This window comes from Peromyscus leucopus, chromosome 18 (assembly GCF_004664715.2).
Source record: "Peromyscus leucopus breed LL Stock chromosome 18, UCI_PerLeu_2.1, whole genome shotgun sequence".
Taxonomy (NCBI): Eukaryota; Metazoa; Chordata; class Mammalia; order Rodentia; family Cricetidae; genus Peromyscus; species Peromyscus leucopus.
Window position 1 is genome coordinate 10,379,609 of NC_051078.1, and position 17,004 is coordinate 10,396,612.

Sequence of the window (17,004 nt, forward strand, 5' to 3'; positions counted from 1 at the left end):
TGGTCCAGTAACTACTTGAAGAAAATAGTCAGTTTTTACAGTCAGAGTGTACAGAGTAAGGTATTCACGGAGCCACATTTTTTTGCAGTAAGCAGCTGTTCATTTACGATATGAAATGCTCAAATAAAGAGGCAAAGAAAAGCTTGAGTTAACAATTCAATTATCTGTGTGTGCAGTGAAGAACTAGGGGGAACATAAAAGGCAAGGTCAGGGGAGTAATGTGGGCAGGGACGTGCCCTCTCTTATCAGCATTTACTTTATTCTTGGCCACAGCCCGGGAGTTCTGGAATGCAGCCACTGCCACTTCCCATGGGCTCTGCTCCTCATGCTGGGAATCAAAGACCACCCGCCATAAGATGCAGTGCTAGGATGAACGCCTTAGGTTATAAAAGTACTCAGTATCTGGCTCACGCGGGATCAGCAGCTTCGGCTCCTCCACATCACGCTGAAGAGCTCTGGGAGATGGCCCCCAAGTTTCTTCTAGGCTGCAGCTTACGTTGTGGTGAACAGGCTGGTCAACATGAACTACTCAGGGCTCCAGAGAGAAGCATCAGGAGATGGTTTAGTGAGTTCAAGCTCAGAAGTCCACATTTTCTGATAGTATAATGTTTTGTTACCTGCCAGAGCTGTCTTTGATCTAAACGAATTAGGGATCTAGTGAGTAGATTACATTTCTGTTGCAAGCTGCGTCAATAATTATATTCTGGGTAGAAACTGGAATGATTCATTTGATTAGCGACCCTGACATTATTAAATAATAGCTAATATCATTTATTTCTGCTGGTTTTCCACTGGCTGCTCTGTTAGGAGGGTGCGCTCTTTGGCACACCTTGACCTTTCGGTGTGCTCCATGTAATCTGCATGTGAGAACAAGCACCAGCATCATCCAGATTGAGGCATTAGCTTTCTATGAGAATTGGGAAAATGCAGTTAAAAGCCACAGGAGACCCAGGGATTTTTGGAAAAGTTTTAGGTGAAGCTTCAGCCTAGATTAAAACTCTGGCCGAGAGGAAGGTGAATTCGGAGGCAGACCCACTTGCTGAGAGGAGTAGAGAGACCTTGTCCAGTTAGTTTGTCCTTACATCACAAAAGGACAAATAACACAGAGGATGACAGAGTAGATGGATTTAGGATAGCCGTTTCAGGCCAGCTTACATGGGGATGTTTTATATTAGCACCTGGGTAGTCGGTAAAGAAGACAACTGCTGAGCACTCAGTGTGTGACGCAGATACAAAACAAGAAAACGGCAACATTATACTAAAAACACATTCTTCAAATGGTAATGGCGAGGCAAAAAGTAGATCTATGGGGATTCTAATATAAACAAACCAATTGTTTAAAAAATAGATTTCAAAGCTGGGCGGTGGTGGTGCACGCCTTTAATCCCAGCACTCGGGAGGCAGAGCCAGGTGAATCTCTATGAGTTCAAGGCCAGCCTGGTCTACAGAGAGGCACCAAAACTACACAGAGAAACCCTGTCTCAGAAAAAATAAAAAAGACATCTCAATTATCTCTCTCTGTCTCTCTTATTCTTTGTTCACTTTCTTGTTCTCTCTCTCTGTATATATATTTATATATATATATATATTTCTCTCTCTCTCTCTCTCTCTCTCTATATATATATATATATATATATATATATATATATATATGAAAATGAGTACCACACTGCTGGAAATCAGGAACACTGCTGAGATACATGATGATATTAAGATCGCCGCTAATACTTTTAACTGGGTTACATTTCCAGGGACCTTCCTTTAGGGATATTGTTAATGTTTACAGGACGGGACGCCTGGGACTACTTCCAGATAATTCAGAGGGAGGAGAAACTAGACAGAGAATTAGCAAACCATGGCTGCTGCTGGGAGACGCAAAGATGGTCCACGGCACTATTTCTGTTTTCTGTACGGACTTAAAATTTCATAATTTAAAAACTGTCTCTGTGAACGATTTTACTAACAAGGTAAAAACAAACAAACAAACAACCCACGACACTCCTAGAAATGTCTACACAGATGCCTCAAGTTACTAGGTATTTGATTAGCCCGCTCAAGCAAACAGGTGTTTATCCTGCTCAAGTGAATAGGTATTTGATTATCCCGATCAAGTAAATAGGTGTTGGATTAGCCGGCCCCTTCTTCCCATTGGTGGCAGCGGCTGCCCTTACATGGTCCTATCTAAACCACATGGCCCATCTGGCTATGAGGCAAGGTGCCCAGGTCTCCCTCTGTGACTTGCCCTTGAGGAGGCCCCAGCCTGGCTCTGCCTAGTTTTTTTTTTACAAGTAAGGTTTTCTTCTGAATGCTTTTCCTGTTTGGGACCTGGCCTTCACCCTCCTTTTGCATCCAATTTCACTAGTGCCGCCCACTCACGAGGCTTGGTCTTTCTTCCTGGAGCCTCTTCAAAACACCAATCCGAATAGAGTGCGATTTTAGGTGACACCTCCTCATGAGTTCCCCAACTCCTTAATAGATTACAACCAAGCCTTTGCAAGAGCGGAGTTCCAGAGGGCCTCGCTGCCCTCTTCTGTCTCAACCCAAACCCCAGAGTCTCCTGATAGACTCACAAGTCCTTGCCTGGCCCTTTGAGGATGTACCCATCTCTTTCTTCCCCCTTGTGCTCCTGGGGAATTTCTCCTTCTACCTTAAGACTTGACGTGCGTGTGCCTTATTTTCCGAGGAAGTTTCTAGTTTCTGTGTGGGCCTTATTTTCCGAGGAAGTTGGGTTTGGGTGTGCTTGCCTGGGGGACATCTCATAGCTTCTGTCTAGCATGTTAGTGTTTCTCACCTTTAGCTCCCCCTTTGACTAAGAAGAAAAAAAAATAGTTTACGTTTTCTTGAATGAAAGTGATTAAAGGCTAAGGAATAAGATTCACCCAGGTAGAGCTGACCTTTGAAGTCCACATGCTACTGCCACACAGTGCCTCAGTCTTTCATCCCAAGGACCAATTTTTGACAAGATCCATCTTCTGGCGTATACTTTCAATTACACACACACACACACACACACACACACACACACACACACACACACTTAATGTATATGGGTGTTTTGCCTTCACATATACATGTCTATGTACCACCTGCATGCCTGGTACCCAAGAAGGCTGGAAGAGGATTGTAGAAGCCCCTGGCACTGGGGTGGCAGATGGCTGTGAGCCGCCATGTAGGTGCTGGGAACTAAACATTGGTCCCTCTGAAAGAGGAGCCAGTGCTTTAACCACGGAACCATCTCTCCAGCCCCTATCCTCTGTTTTAAATGATTTCTCTCATTAGACTAAAATCACCTAAACGCATGGCTTTATCTTCGTATCTTCACACCCTAGAACCCTGTCTGGGGTCAGGGAGAATTCAGGAAATGCTGAAAAAGAGCAACAGGATGGATGATTGTTAGTATGCCGCCAGATTCCCAGGAAGAGCGCTCTGACTCAGTTCATGTGTCAGCCAGCCACGTTAGGCCAAGTCTATGTTCCATCTTCAAGACAGGTGACACAAAGCCAGCGCACCTCCATCCAGAGTATGACGCTAAGACCTTGGTGGCCACTAGGGGGGATCAGCGGACCCTGAACTTCCTCCCTACAAGGTTCCTAGAGTGTCAGTCAGTTCAACTTCAGGCTGAACTCCGGAATCCATCTGCCTTTTTGGGTTTTAGCCCAGCTGGCATCTGAAAGCCCGCATCGCCCAGGAGGAGGGCACTAACCGCTATGTGGAAAGCTATGTCCAGACCATTTTGGAGGTGGACGCTCGCCAAGCCGCTCTTGTCCTTGGGGCTGCTCTAACTCTCGAAGCTTAGGTAGGGGCAGCTAGAATCTTCAACCACGGGAGAGACTGTCTGTGAAGGCAGGGTGTAGCGTCACCAGCACGTTTCAGCGCGAGCCTAAACAGATGTTAATGATATTATAAGCAGCGTTTGTATTACAACAGCAGGTTTACAGCTAATAGTGAAAGGCAGGAAAGGGGCCAGCCTGCTCGTATGTTCAGCCTAGCTCTAGTTAAGGAAATTAATGGGACCGCAGAACAGATGCAGAATTGCTGCATTACTTATCTGTGATGTTATTTTCAGCCTTCTTGAGTACTGCCTGTTTAACAAAATGAACGCTATCTGGCTTGAATCCATAATGGCAAGCTGCTGCCATGGCCAAATAGGAGGTTCGGATTCAGGAGCGAGGCTTTGGAAGGGATACATGTGCAGGTCAATCAAAGTTCACGTCCACCAAAAAAAAAAAAAAAAAAAAAAGATGGGATTAGTTTTGGAGTATGGTTGAGTTTCTTGCAGTTGAACTAGCCTGGGGGGAACGAACCGCTCAGAGCGCCCCTCCATTTTACCTGGTTGCATTGAGGCAGCGCCACTGAGGGCTTCGCAGGAGCTACGGAAGGTTTATGAGCGGAATTAAACGTCTTTTTGAAAGTGATCCTTTCTGAGTCTCAACACGTCATTCGGGGACCAGCAAAACTTCAGCATCATCTGGGACCTGGTTAGAAATGTAAATTCTCTGTGCCTTCCCAGACCTGGAGCAGCCACAGACTCCAGAGGAGGGGTTCCAGTTGGCTGTGTGAAGAGCCCTGGTGATTATCAGGTTTGGGTGTCTCAAGTTTGGGTGCCTTTACTACGAGAGATCAAACATGCGACCGCTAGATTCTCCCAGGGCTCAACGCACAGACGAGACTCATGGGACCGCATCTCCTCTCCAATCTAGGTTTTAGGGGAATAGCTACTTCAAATAACTTAGCTTGATCTCACACTGATAAACTGAAAACAGAACCCAAAAGGAAGCCCAGATAGAATAAATAAATGCAACTAGAAGTAAACACTAAATTTGTGTAATACTGTTTTATACAGTAAACAAAGACAATTTCTTATGGATAGGACGAGCCTGGACATATTTTTTCCCCCATACCTATGAGAACCTATGAAGAAGGCCAAGAATTGACGATTCTACAAACAAGTTCTACAGCTGAAGGAAGATGATTGAAATCAAGAGCCAACACAGCAGCTGCCTCTTTCAGGGACAGAAAGGCAACAGTTCAACCCCAAGCCTGGAAAAATACAGGGTCATGGATACACTTGTATCAGTTTGCGCAGTCTCTGCCCGCCTGCCTCCTCCTTACGACCTAGCGGCATCTATAATGTCTTTTGATGGCATGGCTCTGTACAAGACACGGTCAAGGTAAAATGACAGACTTCATTTCAAGAGAGTTCTGTACATCTTTATGGACCTGGACAAGAGCCTTCTCCTTTGCTCTGCTCAGCTACATTCCTACGATAACACACAAGAGCCTCTGAAGGCGAAATGTCATCGAATCTAGAGGGAGAAAAATACTCAAAACTCCAAGTGTTCCTCAAGCCTTTAAGCCATCACAAAATAAAGCTAAAATTAATTTCCTCTAATTGTGGCTGTTAATAGCACTCACTGGGTTCTACTAGGTATAAACATTTTGCTAAGATATAGTAATGACTTCCTTTGATCCTTAAGACAGCCATAGACTGCAGATATTAAACGATACGGATCTTTGTAGATGAGGGAACTGATGTTCGGGGAAGCTATCTGTAAAGTAATTTCCCAGCTGTGAAGCCAGTCTGCTTGGTGTTCCCAGTCTTTTCATCCAACAGGAGTAAAACTAGTGGTGTCTAACCAATGACTTTGGACTCATTCCCCATGTAAGGTCCCATACCAGCTCTTCCCATGGGCTTTGGGGTCAACCTTAAACTTCCCACAGTTTACAAGGCCCATGGTGATGTCCTAGCATACCTTTCCATCTCATCTCCTACCACATCCTCCACATATTTTACACTTCTGCATATTAGCCTGCTGGGCTGTGTGACATTCTCTCTTCCTGTCCCTTCCTCATAAACTCTTTCCAGTTCAAGGCAATTGGGTCTCCTGGGCGAAAACGCAATGCTTCCGCATTCTCTTGCCATCTTGCAGTGTATTAGTCACGGCGAGAAAATGCCTGTGAGAACAACATAAAGGAAGTACTTATTTTGGCTCATCGTTTCCGAGGGTCCAGCCCCAGGTACTCAGGCAGAGAATAGCATGGTGATAGTGGTACATGGTGGAGGAGGGTGTTTGCCTCCTAGTATAATCTTCAAAGGCATTCACCTAGTGACCTACTTCCTCCGACTAGGAGGAAGTGCCCTACTTCTGAAAGTTCCAAGAACCTTTACAAATAGTGCTGCCATGTACAAGTATATCCACATAGCCACTTATCACACTTGTAGGTGTAGATGTGTGTCTATGTTCATGTATGTTCATGTATGTGGAAGCCAAAGATGGATGTCCAGTGTCTTCCTCAATCACCCTCCACCTTCTCTTTTGAGATAGAATTTCTCCAGGAACCTAGGGCTGGACTTTCTGTCTAGCATTTGCTAGCCAGCAAGACCTAGGAATCCTCCTGCCCCTGCCTCCCCAGTTGGTATTACTGGTACACACTGCTGAACCCAGCTTTTTACACAGGCACTGAGACTTGAACTCGGTCCTAATACTTGCACTTTGAGCATTTTACCCACTGAACTATCTCCTTAGCTCCCTCATCATATTTTTTTAATTACTAATTTCTTTTATTGTTTCTCTTATTTGGTGTTGGCTGACCCAAGTATAGAGATTGTAACCTCATTATTTAAGAACTGTCAGTCCCACAAACAGATCCCCGGTACCTCTCGGACCCTAAAATGCTGATAGCATGATTGAAAACCAAAGGTGACAACATTTGAGAATGACTCTACAGGGCTGGCAGGCAGAGAGACTATATAGAAAGAGAAATCTAGAAACAAGAAAGTTGCCAGAGAAGGAGGAGGACCCAGGGGGCCAGCCACCCAGCTACATGGCAAGCCACGGAGTAAGAAGAAAGAAAAGCATACAGGAATAGAAAAGGAAAAGCCCAGAGGCAAAAGGTAGACAAGCTAACTAACGTTAAGGAAAGCTGGCTAGAAACAAGCCACGCTAAGGCCGGGCATTTAGAATTAAGAATAAGCCTCCATGTATGATTTATTTGGGAGCTGGGGGTGGGCCCCCAAAAGAGCAACACCAACACCAACACAGGAACAGGTAGTTTAAGGAAGAAATGGAAAACATCCAGAGAATGGGAAGCCCAGGATTGGTCTGAGTAAGATTTCAGGGCTATGTAGAAAGTAATCCTGAATATTATGATTCAAAAACATTGAGATGAACGGTCACTATTCAGTGACAGTTCAATTCCTCTGTATGGCTTCAGATTAAACACAACATCAAACTTCAAAAATCAGTGGCTGGTCTAATGATCAACGCTCCCTTTCTGCTAAGTCATGTCTTGATTGAAGAACAGAATGGAGGGAAAAGGATTTTAGGAGGTAATTAATAAATTAATAAATTAATAAATTAGTAATAAAATAGACCCTGGTTCATCACACATTGACTCTGCCAGCTAATAAACCACCAAGTAACACAGTCTTCGTAAGGTAGGTACAAAACCCTACATGCACATGCAAATGAAGTCAAATCTCACACAGTTTTTAATAACTTGCCAAAACTTACACAGTTGAAAGGTGATAGACTTGGACTTTAAACTCAAGTATGAATTTAAATGTGTGTGTCATGGCTCTAAATGGAATGTCTCCATCAAATCTCTCCCCTCAGAGCTCAGGTAACCCCATGGAAGAGGAGGCAGAAAGAGCTATATTAAGAGTCAGAGGGGCCAAGACTGCAGCAATTGTTCCCTGAGACAGAGCCTGGCAGCACTTGACTGGACTAAGAGTTTATCAATCTTGTTGGTATTTCAAATAAAACAGCTTTTCATTAAAAAAAAAAAAAAAACAAATAAAATTCTAATTCTAACTAAAAAAAAAAAAAAAAAAGAGAGAGAGAGAGAGAGTCAGAGGGGATGGAGGACACCAGGACAGGTCCTCTGAATGAACTGAGCAAAGTTCACATGAACTCACAGATGCTGGAGCAACAAGTACAGGGCCTACACAGGTCTGGACCAAGTCCTCTGTATATATATTACAGCTTTCAGCTTAGCATTTTTTTATGGGACCCCCGAGTATGTGAATGAGTGTATCTGGTTCTTGTGCCTTCTTTGGGGGCTCTTTTCCTTCTGTTGGATTGCCTTGTCCAACTTCAGGTTTTTGTTTTGTCTTATTATATATTTTGTTGTTTTGTTGTTAGAAGACTATTTCTTTTCTAATGAGACACAGAAAGGGAGTAGATCTGGATGCAAGGGGAGGAACTGGGAGGAATAGAGGGAGGGGAAACTGTAATCAAGATATATTGTATGAGGAAACAATCTATTTTTAAATAAAAGGGGTATTAAGATATGTGCTCTTTATGATCACACAGGCTCTTAAGAACTAATTTTTAACCAAGCATTACACTTGAAATGAGAAAGGTTTCCCTATCTGGCTTTGCTCTTCATACAAAAGAATTCACTTACTCGATTCACTTATTTCTTTTCCTATTTCTCACGAGTTTGTGTGTATAGTATGCATATGTGAATACATGCATGTTCTCTATATGTGTGTGGGCATACATGTGGATGCCTGTCACATGGATGTGGAGGGCCAAGGCAGACGCCAGGAAACACCTTCAATTGGTCTTCCATGTTATTCAATGAGGCAGAGTTTCTCAGTCAAACCCAGGGCCCCTGATATGGTTATACCCAAAATATGACTATAAATGAACACCAGCTTGGCCTGGGGCTGCTCTGTCTCCATCTTCTGAGGTTGGGATTACCAGTGGGCCACTTACACCTACTTGACACTTATGTGGGTTTCTAGAGATCCTGAGCCATCTCCCTAGTCCTTAGGCCACACTTTCAATCTTAGGAGGGAAGAGAAGAGTAGGACAATGTCAGTTCTTCCAAGGTGATGGTCAGATGATAATTTATGGGTACCTGTGGTTCAATCACATCTGCATGAGTATATGTTTTGATATGCCAATTTGAGATACCATGGTTTGAGTAAGTGGACCCCACACAGTAACATTTATAGTCATATTTTGGGTATATATGTGATGTTTTCCAGGGAAACGATTTAGGATTTAAAGGAATTAAAAATGTGCTTAATAAGCAGGATGATTACCATTAAAATTAGGCATAGGGATTATTGGAGAAAGATGGAAAGAGGTTGGGGGTAAGCCAAAGGAAATCAGCTGAGAATGCGATGGAGCTCTCCAAGTTCTGAGCCGCTGGAAGCCCTGCCAACATGTCTGCACAGCTGGCTTTGAAACTGGACACGTCGCCAGCTGTGCATACCACGCATATTCATCCCTGGCTTGGCTTTCTCCCTCTGCAAGGAAGGTGGCTGAGATCTGCTGAGCTGGGCAAATCAGGCTAAGTCGGTTTTTCCACAGGGCTTTGCCTCTTCGTTAGGACGGAACCCAGTCGATGCCGGAGGCTTTAGCCTTTTCGTGAAATAAATTCCCCAAAGCCAGTGCAGGGGAAGCACACTTAAAAAGAGGGGGATGCAAACTAGGCACAGAAAATCAGTGCTTGAGGAAAAAAAAATGAGCACAAGCTTGTACACATTTTAAAATGATGATCGCAAAATATATTTGGCTATAATCATCATTCCCAACTCTACCAATGGATGTAACTACTGTTTTTTTCCATTCACTGTGAATAGAAGAAACCTTAAATAAATGGCTTGACATGCCTGTGACCTCTAGACCTATTATGATTTAGTTATGAGAAGATTCTAGAACATGGACATTTTTTTGTTGGTTTGTGTTATGATTTCAATCTGTGTCCCCGAAGTCACCCATGTTACAGGCTATTAGTCATAACTGGTTACTAGTCTGTGTCACCACTAGGAAAAGGTGGGACCCTTAGGAGGTGGGGCCCAAAGGGAAGAAGTTAGGTCATTAGAGGTATTGTCCTTGAAGGGGATCCTGGGACTGGAACTGCTGGCCTCCTCTCTACTTCCGAGTACCAGGCAAAACTGTCCAATGCAGTTGGGATGAAATTATATATTCATATAAATGTCAATGAATTAACACATGACACACACACATACTGTATTTAAAATCTGTCTTTACTTCACCAATTTACTGGATTATTTTGTCACTCTATCTTCTCTTGTAGAACATACAAATCAATGTCGTGGAATGATCTCAAATAATAGATCTCTCTTTTTAATTCCCCTATTTCCTATTCTGGTTTCAGTCATAAAACAAAAAAAAATTAGAAAAAATAGTTTATTTCTGTTGTGGTCTGAAAATAAAATATCCTCCACTGGCTCATGTGGCTTGGTGCTGCTGTTTTGTGAGGTTCTGGGAAGTTGAGGAGACAGGACCTGGCTGGAGGAGGTAGTTCTATGGGGCGTGTTGTGGGAAGCTGTATCCTCCACGGCCCTTTCTATCATTCTTGCTCCCTCCTGCCCTCTCCCACCCCCACCCTGTCCACGAGGTTAGTAGTGTGGGCCACATACTCCCACCTTCATGATGTAAGTTCCTTTTCTTCACTATGTCCCCGACTGGATGGACAAAATCTCCCCACACCATGAATCAAAACGAATGATTCCTCCCATTCAGTTTTCTATTCAAGGAGTTTTGTCACAGTGGTGAGAGAAGTGATTCTGATATTAAAACAATTCTCAAGCATGTTTATGTCAGTTACATGTGTTACTGTAACTGTAATTTAATTAAGATTACTTATAAAGTATCTCTGTAGTTTTTATAAGAAAACAGAATTAGATGTATTTGATAAAAAATCTGATGAATTTAATTACAGGGAGGAAAAATTCTAAGAGAGAGAGAGAGAGCACTCTGCTGTTCAGAGCACACATTGCTCTTCCAGAGGACCTGGGTTTGGTTCCAAGCACCCATGTCAGGCAGCTCACAACTCCTTGTAAGTTTAGCACCAGGGGATCTGACACCTTCTGCTCCCATTTGGGCACTTGCACATGTATACACACACACACACACACACAAACCCCATACCACACACACCTGAAAATTAAAATACACCTTTAAAAGTTTTTTATAATAAAGAAATGATTCATGTTTGAAGAAGTAGATACCTTTAACTTGATTAAATAACTTATAATCATTTTTTTAATTGTAAAAACTTGCAAAAATCCTTTCTTCTACCTCTAAAAATGCTATTGTCATTTAAGGGGTGACATTACATTGCAATGGGGATTTATTTTTACTAGTGTAAAAATCTAAAGAATTTACAACAATCTTATTGTTTCCTGGAATGAATTCATCAGAGCATTAATCCATTGATGATGTTGCTGCCCTCAGGATCCAATCATCTCTCAATAGTATACCAGGTTGGTGGGCAGAGCCTTCAGTGTCTAAGACTGTCAGGGGAGATGCTTAATATCCAAACTATAACACTTCCCAGTTGTGTTTGATTTTGTTTCCTCTTTAACATAAATATATGTAACTGATGCAGAACATGAATTGTCTGTGTTAATGATGGTACTGAATCAGCATTTAGGCAGTAGAGTCTGGTTGGGAAAAACATTTCACAAGGAGAATGCCTTTGAGGGGAATAGCTTTGTCTTTCTATTTTTGTCTGTCTGTCTCCTCACTGCCATCAGGTGAGTGGTACGGTTCCATCATGGCTCTTGGCTGTGATTACCTCACCGTGGCCCAGAGCAGCAGAACCAGCTGACCATTGACTGAAAGCATGAGTGAGAGATCAATGTTTCCTCCTTCATGTAGGTCTTAGCGGATATTCCGTCATAGCAGCACACGGATGAACTAACATGAGACGTGGATGCTTAGAAGTAAAGTAGTGGCTGTGACTCCCTCACTGTGCAATGTCTAAGTCTTTGGAAATGATTTGTGGGAGGAACTTGGAAAAAAAAATGGAGAAAAGACTCCAAAAGTGCTTAAAATTCTGTGAGGAGAGAACACTAGTAGGGTGATTCCATGGAGAACTCTAAAGACCAGACTGCTGACAGGATCATTAACGATTGCTCATGAGGTTCAGATGGACATGAGGACACTCTTGGAGGAGAGAATGATTATCACATTCTGAGAAAGAACATGTCTATACTCCCCCCCACCCCCGTCCTGATACTTTGTGAGATGACAAATTTAAAGGTCATGGACTAATCTGATGGAAGAAGTTTTGAGATAGCACAGTGGTTAGATTGGCATGGATACTGCTCATTGCTTCCATACAGATTTACAGTGAGAATCAGGAGGAAAAGGCAGAGCAGAAGGGTTTGACCAACTTGGAGTATAGGTTTAAAAAACGAGGAGCTCTTTAAAGCTGAAAATAAAATGAGTTTGCTGAGTAGACTAGTGCCATAAAAACCAGCCAAGTACTTTGCATTGGGACAACAAGAAAGATGCTTTGGTAGCATCTCAGCAACTAGACAGTTCCCATCCATCAGTGGCTCAAGGGTATAAAGATAGCAAGCCTTTGAAAGACTTTGATTGGAGAAGATCACCCCAGGGAACCTTTCATGCACAGGCTGCCAAGGAAAGTGTTTCTCTGAGCTCAGCTAACAAAAACTCAGAAACTGCTCTAGCTGTGGTCTATGTGGGTCTAGTCACTGCTCAAGCTGGCCACAGACCTTGATGCTGATTTTGCTGCCTTGGGTCTCAGAAGAGAATGAACTTGGACTTTTATGCAACGCTAACTAGAGGCTCTGGGAATTTCTAGATATAGACTGAATACATTTTGCATCTTGAGTTGGGTATGAGTCCTCTGGAAGTCAGAAGTGGAATGTTTGGTTGAAATATGAAATGCACCTTTGCCCTGCTATCTCCAGGTTTGTGTATTGAAGGCTTGGACCTCAGCTAGGGATTATTGAGAGGTAATCGAGTCATGACAGTACTAATCAAAACAATGGGTTAATCCTTTGATAGTTTATAATGCACGAACCAGTAGGAAGTAGAGCTGAGTGTAGGAAACAGAACACTGGGCATCACTGTGGAGGGTATAACTTGTCCCCAGCTCCTACTTGTTTTCATTCCTGTTTCTTGGCTGCCATAAGGTGGGCAACTTAATTTCTCTACACCCCTTTGCCATGATGCTCCATAATACACACTGGAGTCAGCTGACCATGGATCGAGACCTCTGGAACCACCAGTTCAAATATATCCTCCCTTGAATTGTTTTCATTAGGTCTGTTGTCTCAGAAATGGAAAACTAATGCAGAAGTAGCAAACTGCATATTATAGGTATAGTTTAGAGAAATAAAAACTTGAAACTCTAATCCATAGAACCATACTCATAGGATGGCCTTAAGTTTATTGGTAAGATTGCCAACCTTTCAGATTAAGTCTTTATGATACAGATTTGAATCAATTTCTAGGATTTCCATATTAGTGAGTTATTTTAATAAATGGACTTTTCAATTAGTTCCAGGTTATTATCATAAGTAGATAAAGGGCTTTTACTGTAGAGCTGTTAATGGCATGTTCCTTGTATTACTGCTAGCACTGCCTTGAAATTTGTTAAAAAAGAATCCTGGACTCCACCTGGAGATAATGTCTGGGATGTGTTTCCAAAACTCTCCAGGAGACTGTGAGACATAATGGCGTCTGAGAAGCATTGTTCACACATTACTGTTCACACATTACTGATGCCCCTAGAATAGATATGACTCAAAAAAAAAAAAAAAAAAACCCAAAAAACAAAAAACCATGGGTCAGAATGTGCAAGGGATCCCAGTGTTTTCCTTTCATTCTCATTCTGTAATCCTGGTTTTAGAGAGGTTTTCTGAGGAAATAATTCAAAGGAAGATGGAAATCTGAATAAAACTTTCTCTGCATGAAACATGGTACCACTCTCTTTGATACCGAAATCACTGAAACCACAAAAAAAAAAAACATAAGAGTTTGTAAACTAGTTAAATATTTAAAAAGTTAAAAATGCAGCATTCACCATGGTTATATGCTACAAATATCAACAAACTCTCAGAACGACCAGTTCCATTACCTTAGAGCAGTATTTGATGGTAATGTAGTTTTCATACTTAAAACTATCTTACTATAGCTGTAATTTTTATAAAAAAATACTTAGTTATACAAATTGAAAGCATCATTTAAAACCCACTCAACACTCAATGTACAACCCAAAGACTCTTACAACCATACAAAGCACTCCTATAACACCACTAGCCAGCTGCTGCATGAAAAGCACCCAGATGTACTGTCCTTTTCACAGACAGGCAGCTGGAAAAGTCAGTCTTAGGTAAAGATGCTGTCAGTACCTGAGTTATCTTCATCCTTGCGGATTTTGAGCTTCACCAGGTCTTCACACTGCTGGAGGATCTGGACTGCGTCTTCCATGGAACAGTTGTCCAGCCGGATGTTATCTATCGCAAGCAACTTATCCCCAAGTTCCAGCGTTCCAGTTCTGTTAACAAGGGCACAGTACTGCGTGAGTTATGATGGGTACTCACGCAGGCCATTTCAAGAGGCGCTGAGTACAATGCAGTGTTCGGGTGACCCTTAGAGTGAAAGGTTTTCAACTGTTTTGAAATTGTACTTCATTGACAAGCATCCATTTTTCTCCAGTCTTATTTGGGGGTGGTAGCTATGGTGTTAAATTGCATATTATTAAAACATCTTCCTTATGCTTTCTTCAACTTAACCTAGGCATTCACTCAGGAAGTCTAGAGCTCGTTGGGGGGTGCGGATATCAGGTACAAGAGACCCCAAATATCCTTGTGTTCCTCTCAACCTTGATGCACACTCTTGATGCATGGCCATCAGCTCCTAGGAGAGAGATAAGGGCGTGAGGGAAGTCCAGGTGGGTCAGAGTCAGTGAGAACTGGGTCTAGGACCTTGGCTGTTTCTTCATGTACCTGGAAAGTCACTGAGACTGGAGAAAGGGACAAACATAAATGAATCTGACGGAGCTATTTGGAAAATGGCCTCAGAGAGTCCAATACTGGTTCTGGACCACTTGCTGGTCTGTTGGAAGTCTTAAAAGTTCATAAATCAATGACAAAAGGAATGAGAACGTCATATATATGTGTTCTTTAAGGAGCTCTCCTTCACATTTTATGTCTGCATTAGAGTCTACTAATTATTTCCCAATATTCATTCTCTCTTTTCTTCTGCAGCAACCCCCAGTCCCTTCCCACTTACGGACAGGAAATAGGAATGGCAAGTAGCTGTCATGGCTTCCCAGCTCTGGATTCCCCTCCCACTTTCCACCTGTTACATGAGAAACAATTTTTTTTATCCTTCTTTGATATACAGGATACTAATAATTTACTTTTCAACATGGCTGTGCCTATACCATATTTCTGAACAATGTCCCCCATACTTCTTTTTTTTTTTTTTTTTGGTTTTTCAAGGCAGGGTTTCTCTGTGTAGCTTTGCGCCTTTCCTGGAACTCACTCGCTAGCCCAGGCTGGCCTCGAACTCACAAAGATCCACCTGACTCTGCCTCCCGAGTGCTGAGATTAAAGGCATGCACCACCACTGCCTGGCTGTCCCCCCCCCCCCACTTTTTGGTGATAACCCTATTTCTTTAACAATACAATTATGATGAAAGGTTGGGTTGTTAAATGTCTTCATTTAAAAAAAAAATAAGAGTAAAGTTAACATTACATTGGTATACTCGATTACTTAAAATGTACTTTTACCTGTGAAATGGAAAGCATGAGACCACCATATTTAGATGTATAGAGATCAGGGAGGAGACCATTCTAGTTTAGCTTTAATTGACATTTTGATACAGCCTAGAGTCATCTGAGAAAGGAGTGACAGTCAAGAGACTGCCCAGATCACCCTGGCCTGCGGATATGTCTGTGATGGATTCTCTTGGTGGTTAAGTGGATTAGGAGGATCCAGCCGACTAGGAGGAACACCATCCCCTAGGCAGGTGGTTTTGGACTGAATAAAAGACTAAGCTAATCATGAGCCCATGAGTAAGCCAGCAAGCAGTACTCCTCCTCAGTTTCTGCTGTGCCTCCTTAACTGTGAATTCTCTGGTCAGAATGCTGCATGTAAGGTAGTAGGTACACTTTCAAGTTCTCACTTGAGACCCGACTCCTCTCCATAAGGGACTGCGATCTCGAACTATAACCAATCAAATCCTTTCCTCTCCGAAGTCGCTCTTAGTCAGCTGTTTTTTTTTTTTTTTTAAATGACATCAACAGAAGGGAAGTTAGAACAGAACATAAACATTAATGGAGATTCAAAAGTCTTATTGCCCCAAGGGGACATGATAGCACCTAGCAAAGCCGTCCCTTAAGCTATAATTTCTAGGTGAGGTACTTCTCAGAACTGAAATAACTTTGGGGGCTTCACTAGAAAATGAAACATGGAAGATGAACCTGAAGAAAATGCTCATGCTAAACTCATAAAAGACCCTAAAAATCACTTTCAGCTCTAGAGTACAGAAATACACTCGCAGGAGGAAACAGGCAAGTGAGAAAACGCACGCTCCTTACCTGTGTGCCACACTGCCCTTCTTGATATCTGAAATGACCAGAGGGTCCCCAGGTTTTCTACTGGATGGTGCTGTAACAATGAAGACAGAGCGAGATATCACATCTTTATAACCAGGACTCATCCAAGACTGTATGTTCCCTCCAGCCTGATAGTAACTTTCAACAGAGTTTATATGTAAATCAAAGGCAACCAACAAATGATTGGAAAGCATGCATATTAAATCTACAAAAACATTCATGTAAAAGTATTTATCTGCTGACAAGCAAGATGGTCATTTCAATTTGTAATGGGAGAAAGCGGTTGAAAAGCTGATCATCAGGGTTAGGTCAGTGACCTGAAAGGCTGGCTCCTCAACAGGAGAAGAATGGAATCAATTTAGAATAGCTCACTTTGGTGATACTGAGTGCGAGCCTGTCTCCTACCCCTTCCTCCATGCCTCCCTAGAAAGGAGGCACTGCTTTGTCAATGGGTACTCACCATGTTACTCAAGGGAACTGGGAGGAACATAGAGCAGTAATCACTGATTTAATAGTCATGTCATCTAGAAGGAAATTTTCTGGTGGGTCGACTACACAAATCTTTATGTTCTGCCCACACATTCTTACCTAGAAAGCTCTAGAGTGCTTTGGGATGTGACTGCTTATTTTGTTACAAT

The 17,004-nt window shown here is 42.5% G+C and overlaps 1 protein-coding gene across 13 annotated transcripts in view; it reads right to left on the reverse strand.

The window, feature by feature from the left end:
• Grip1 (glutamate receptor interacting protein 1) overlaps nucleotides 1-17,004 on the reverse strand; it is a 649,740-nt gene that overhangs the window by 54,748 nt on the left and 577,988 nt on the right. For all 13 annotated transcript variants that reach the window (XM_037196738.1, XM_028869613.2, XM_028869622.2 and 10 more), the window contains 2 exons: nucleotides 16,349-16,418; nucleotides 14,153-14,298 (listed from right to left, as the gene is read on the reverse strand). In XM_037196738.1, the coding sequence (XP_037052633.1) occupies nucleotides 14,153-14,298; nucleotides 16,349-16,418 (216 nt within the window). The remainder of the gene's footprint in view (nucleotides 1-14,152; nucleotides 14,299-16,348; nucleotides 16,419-17,004) is intronic.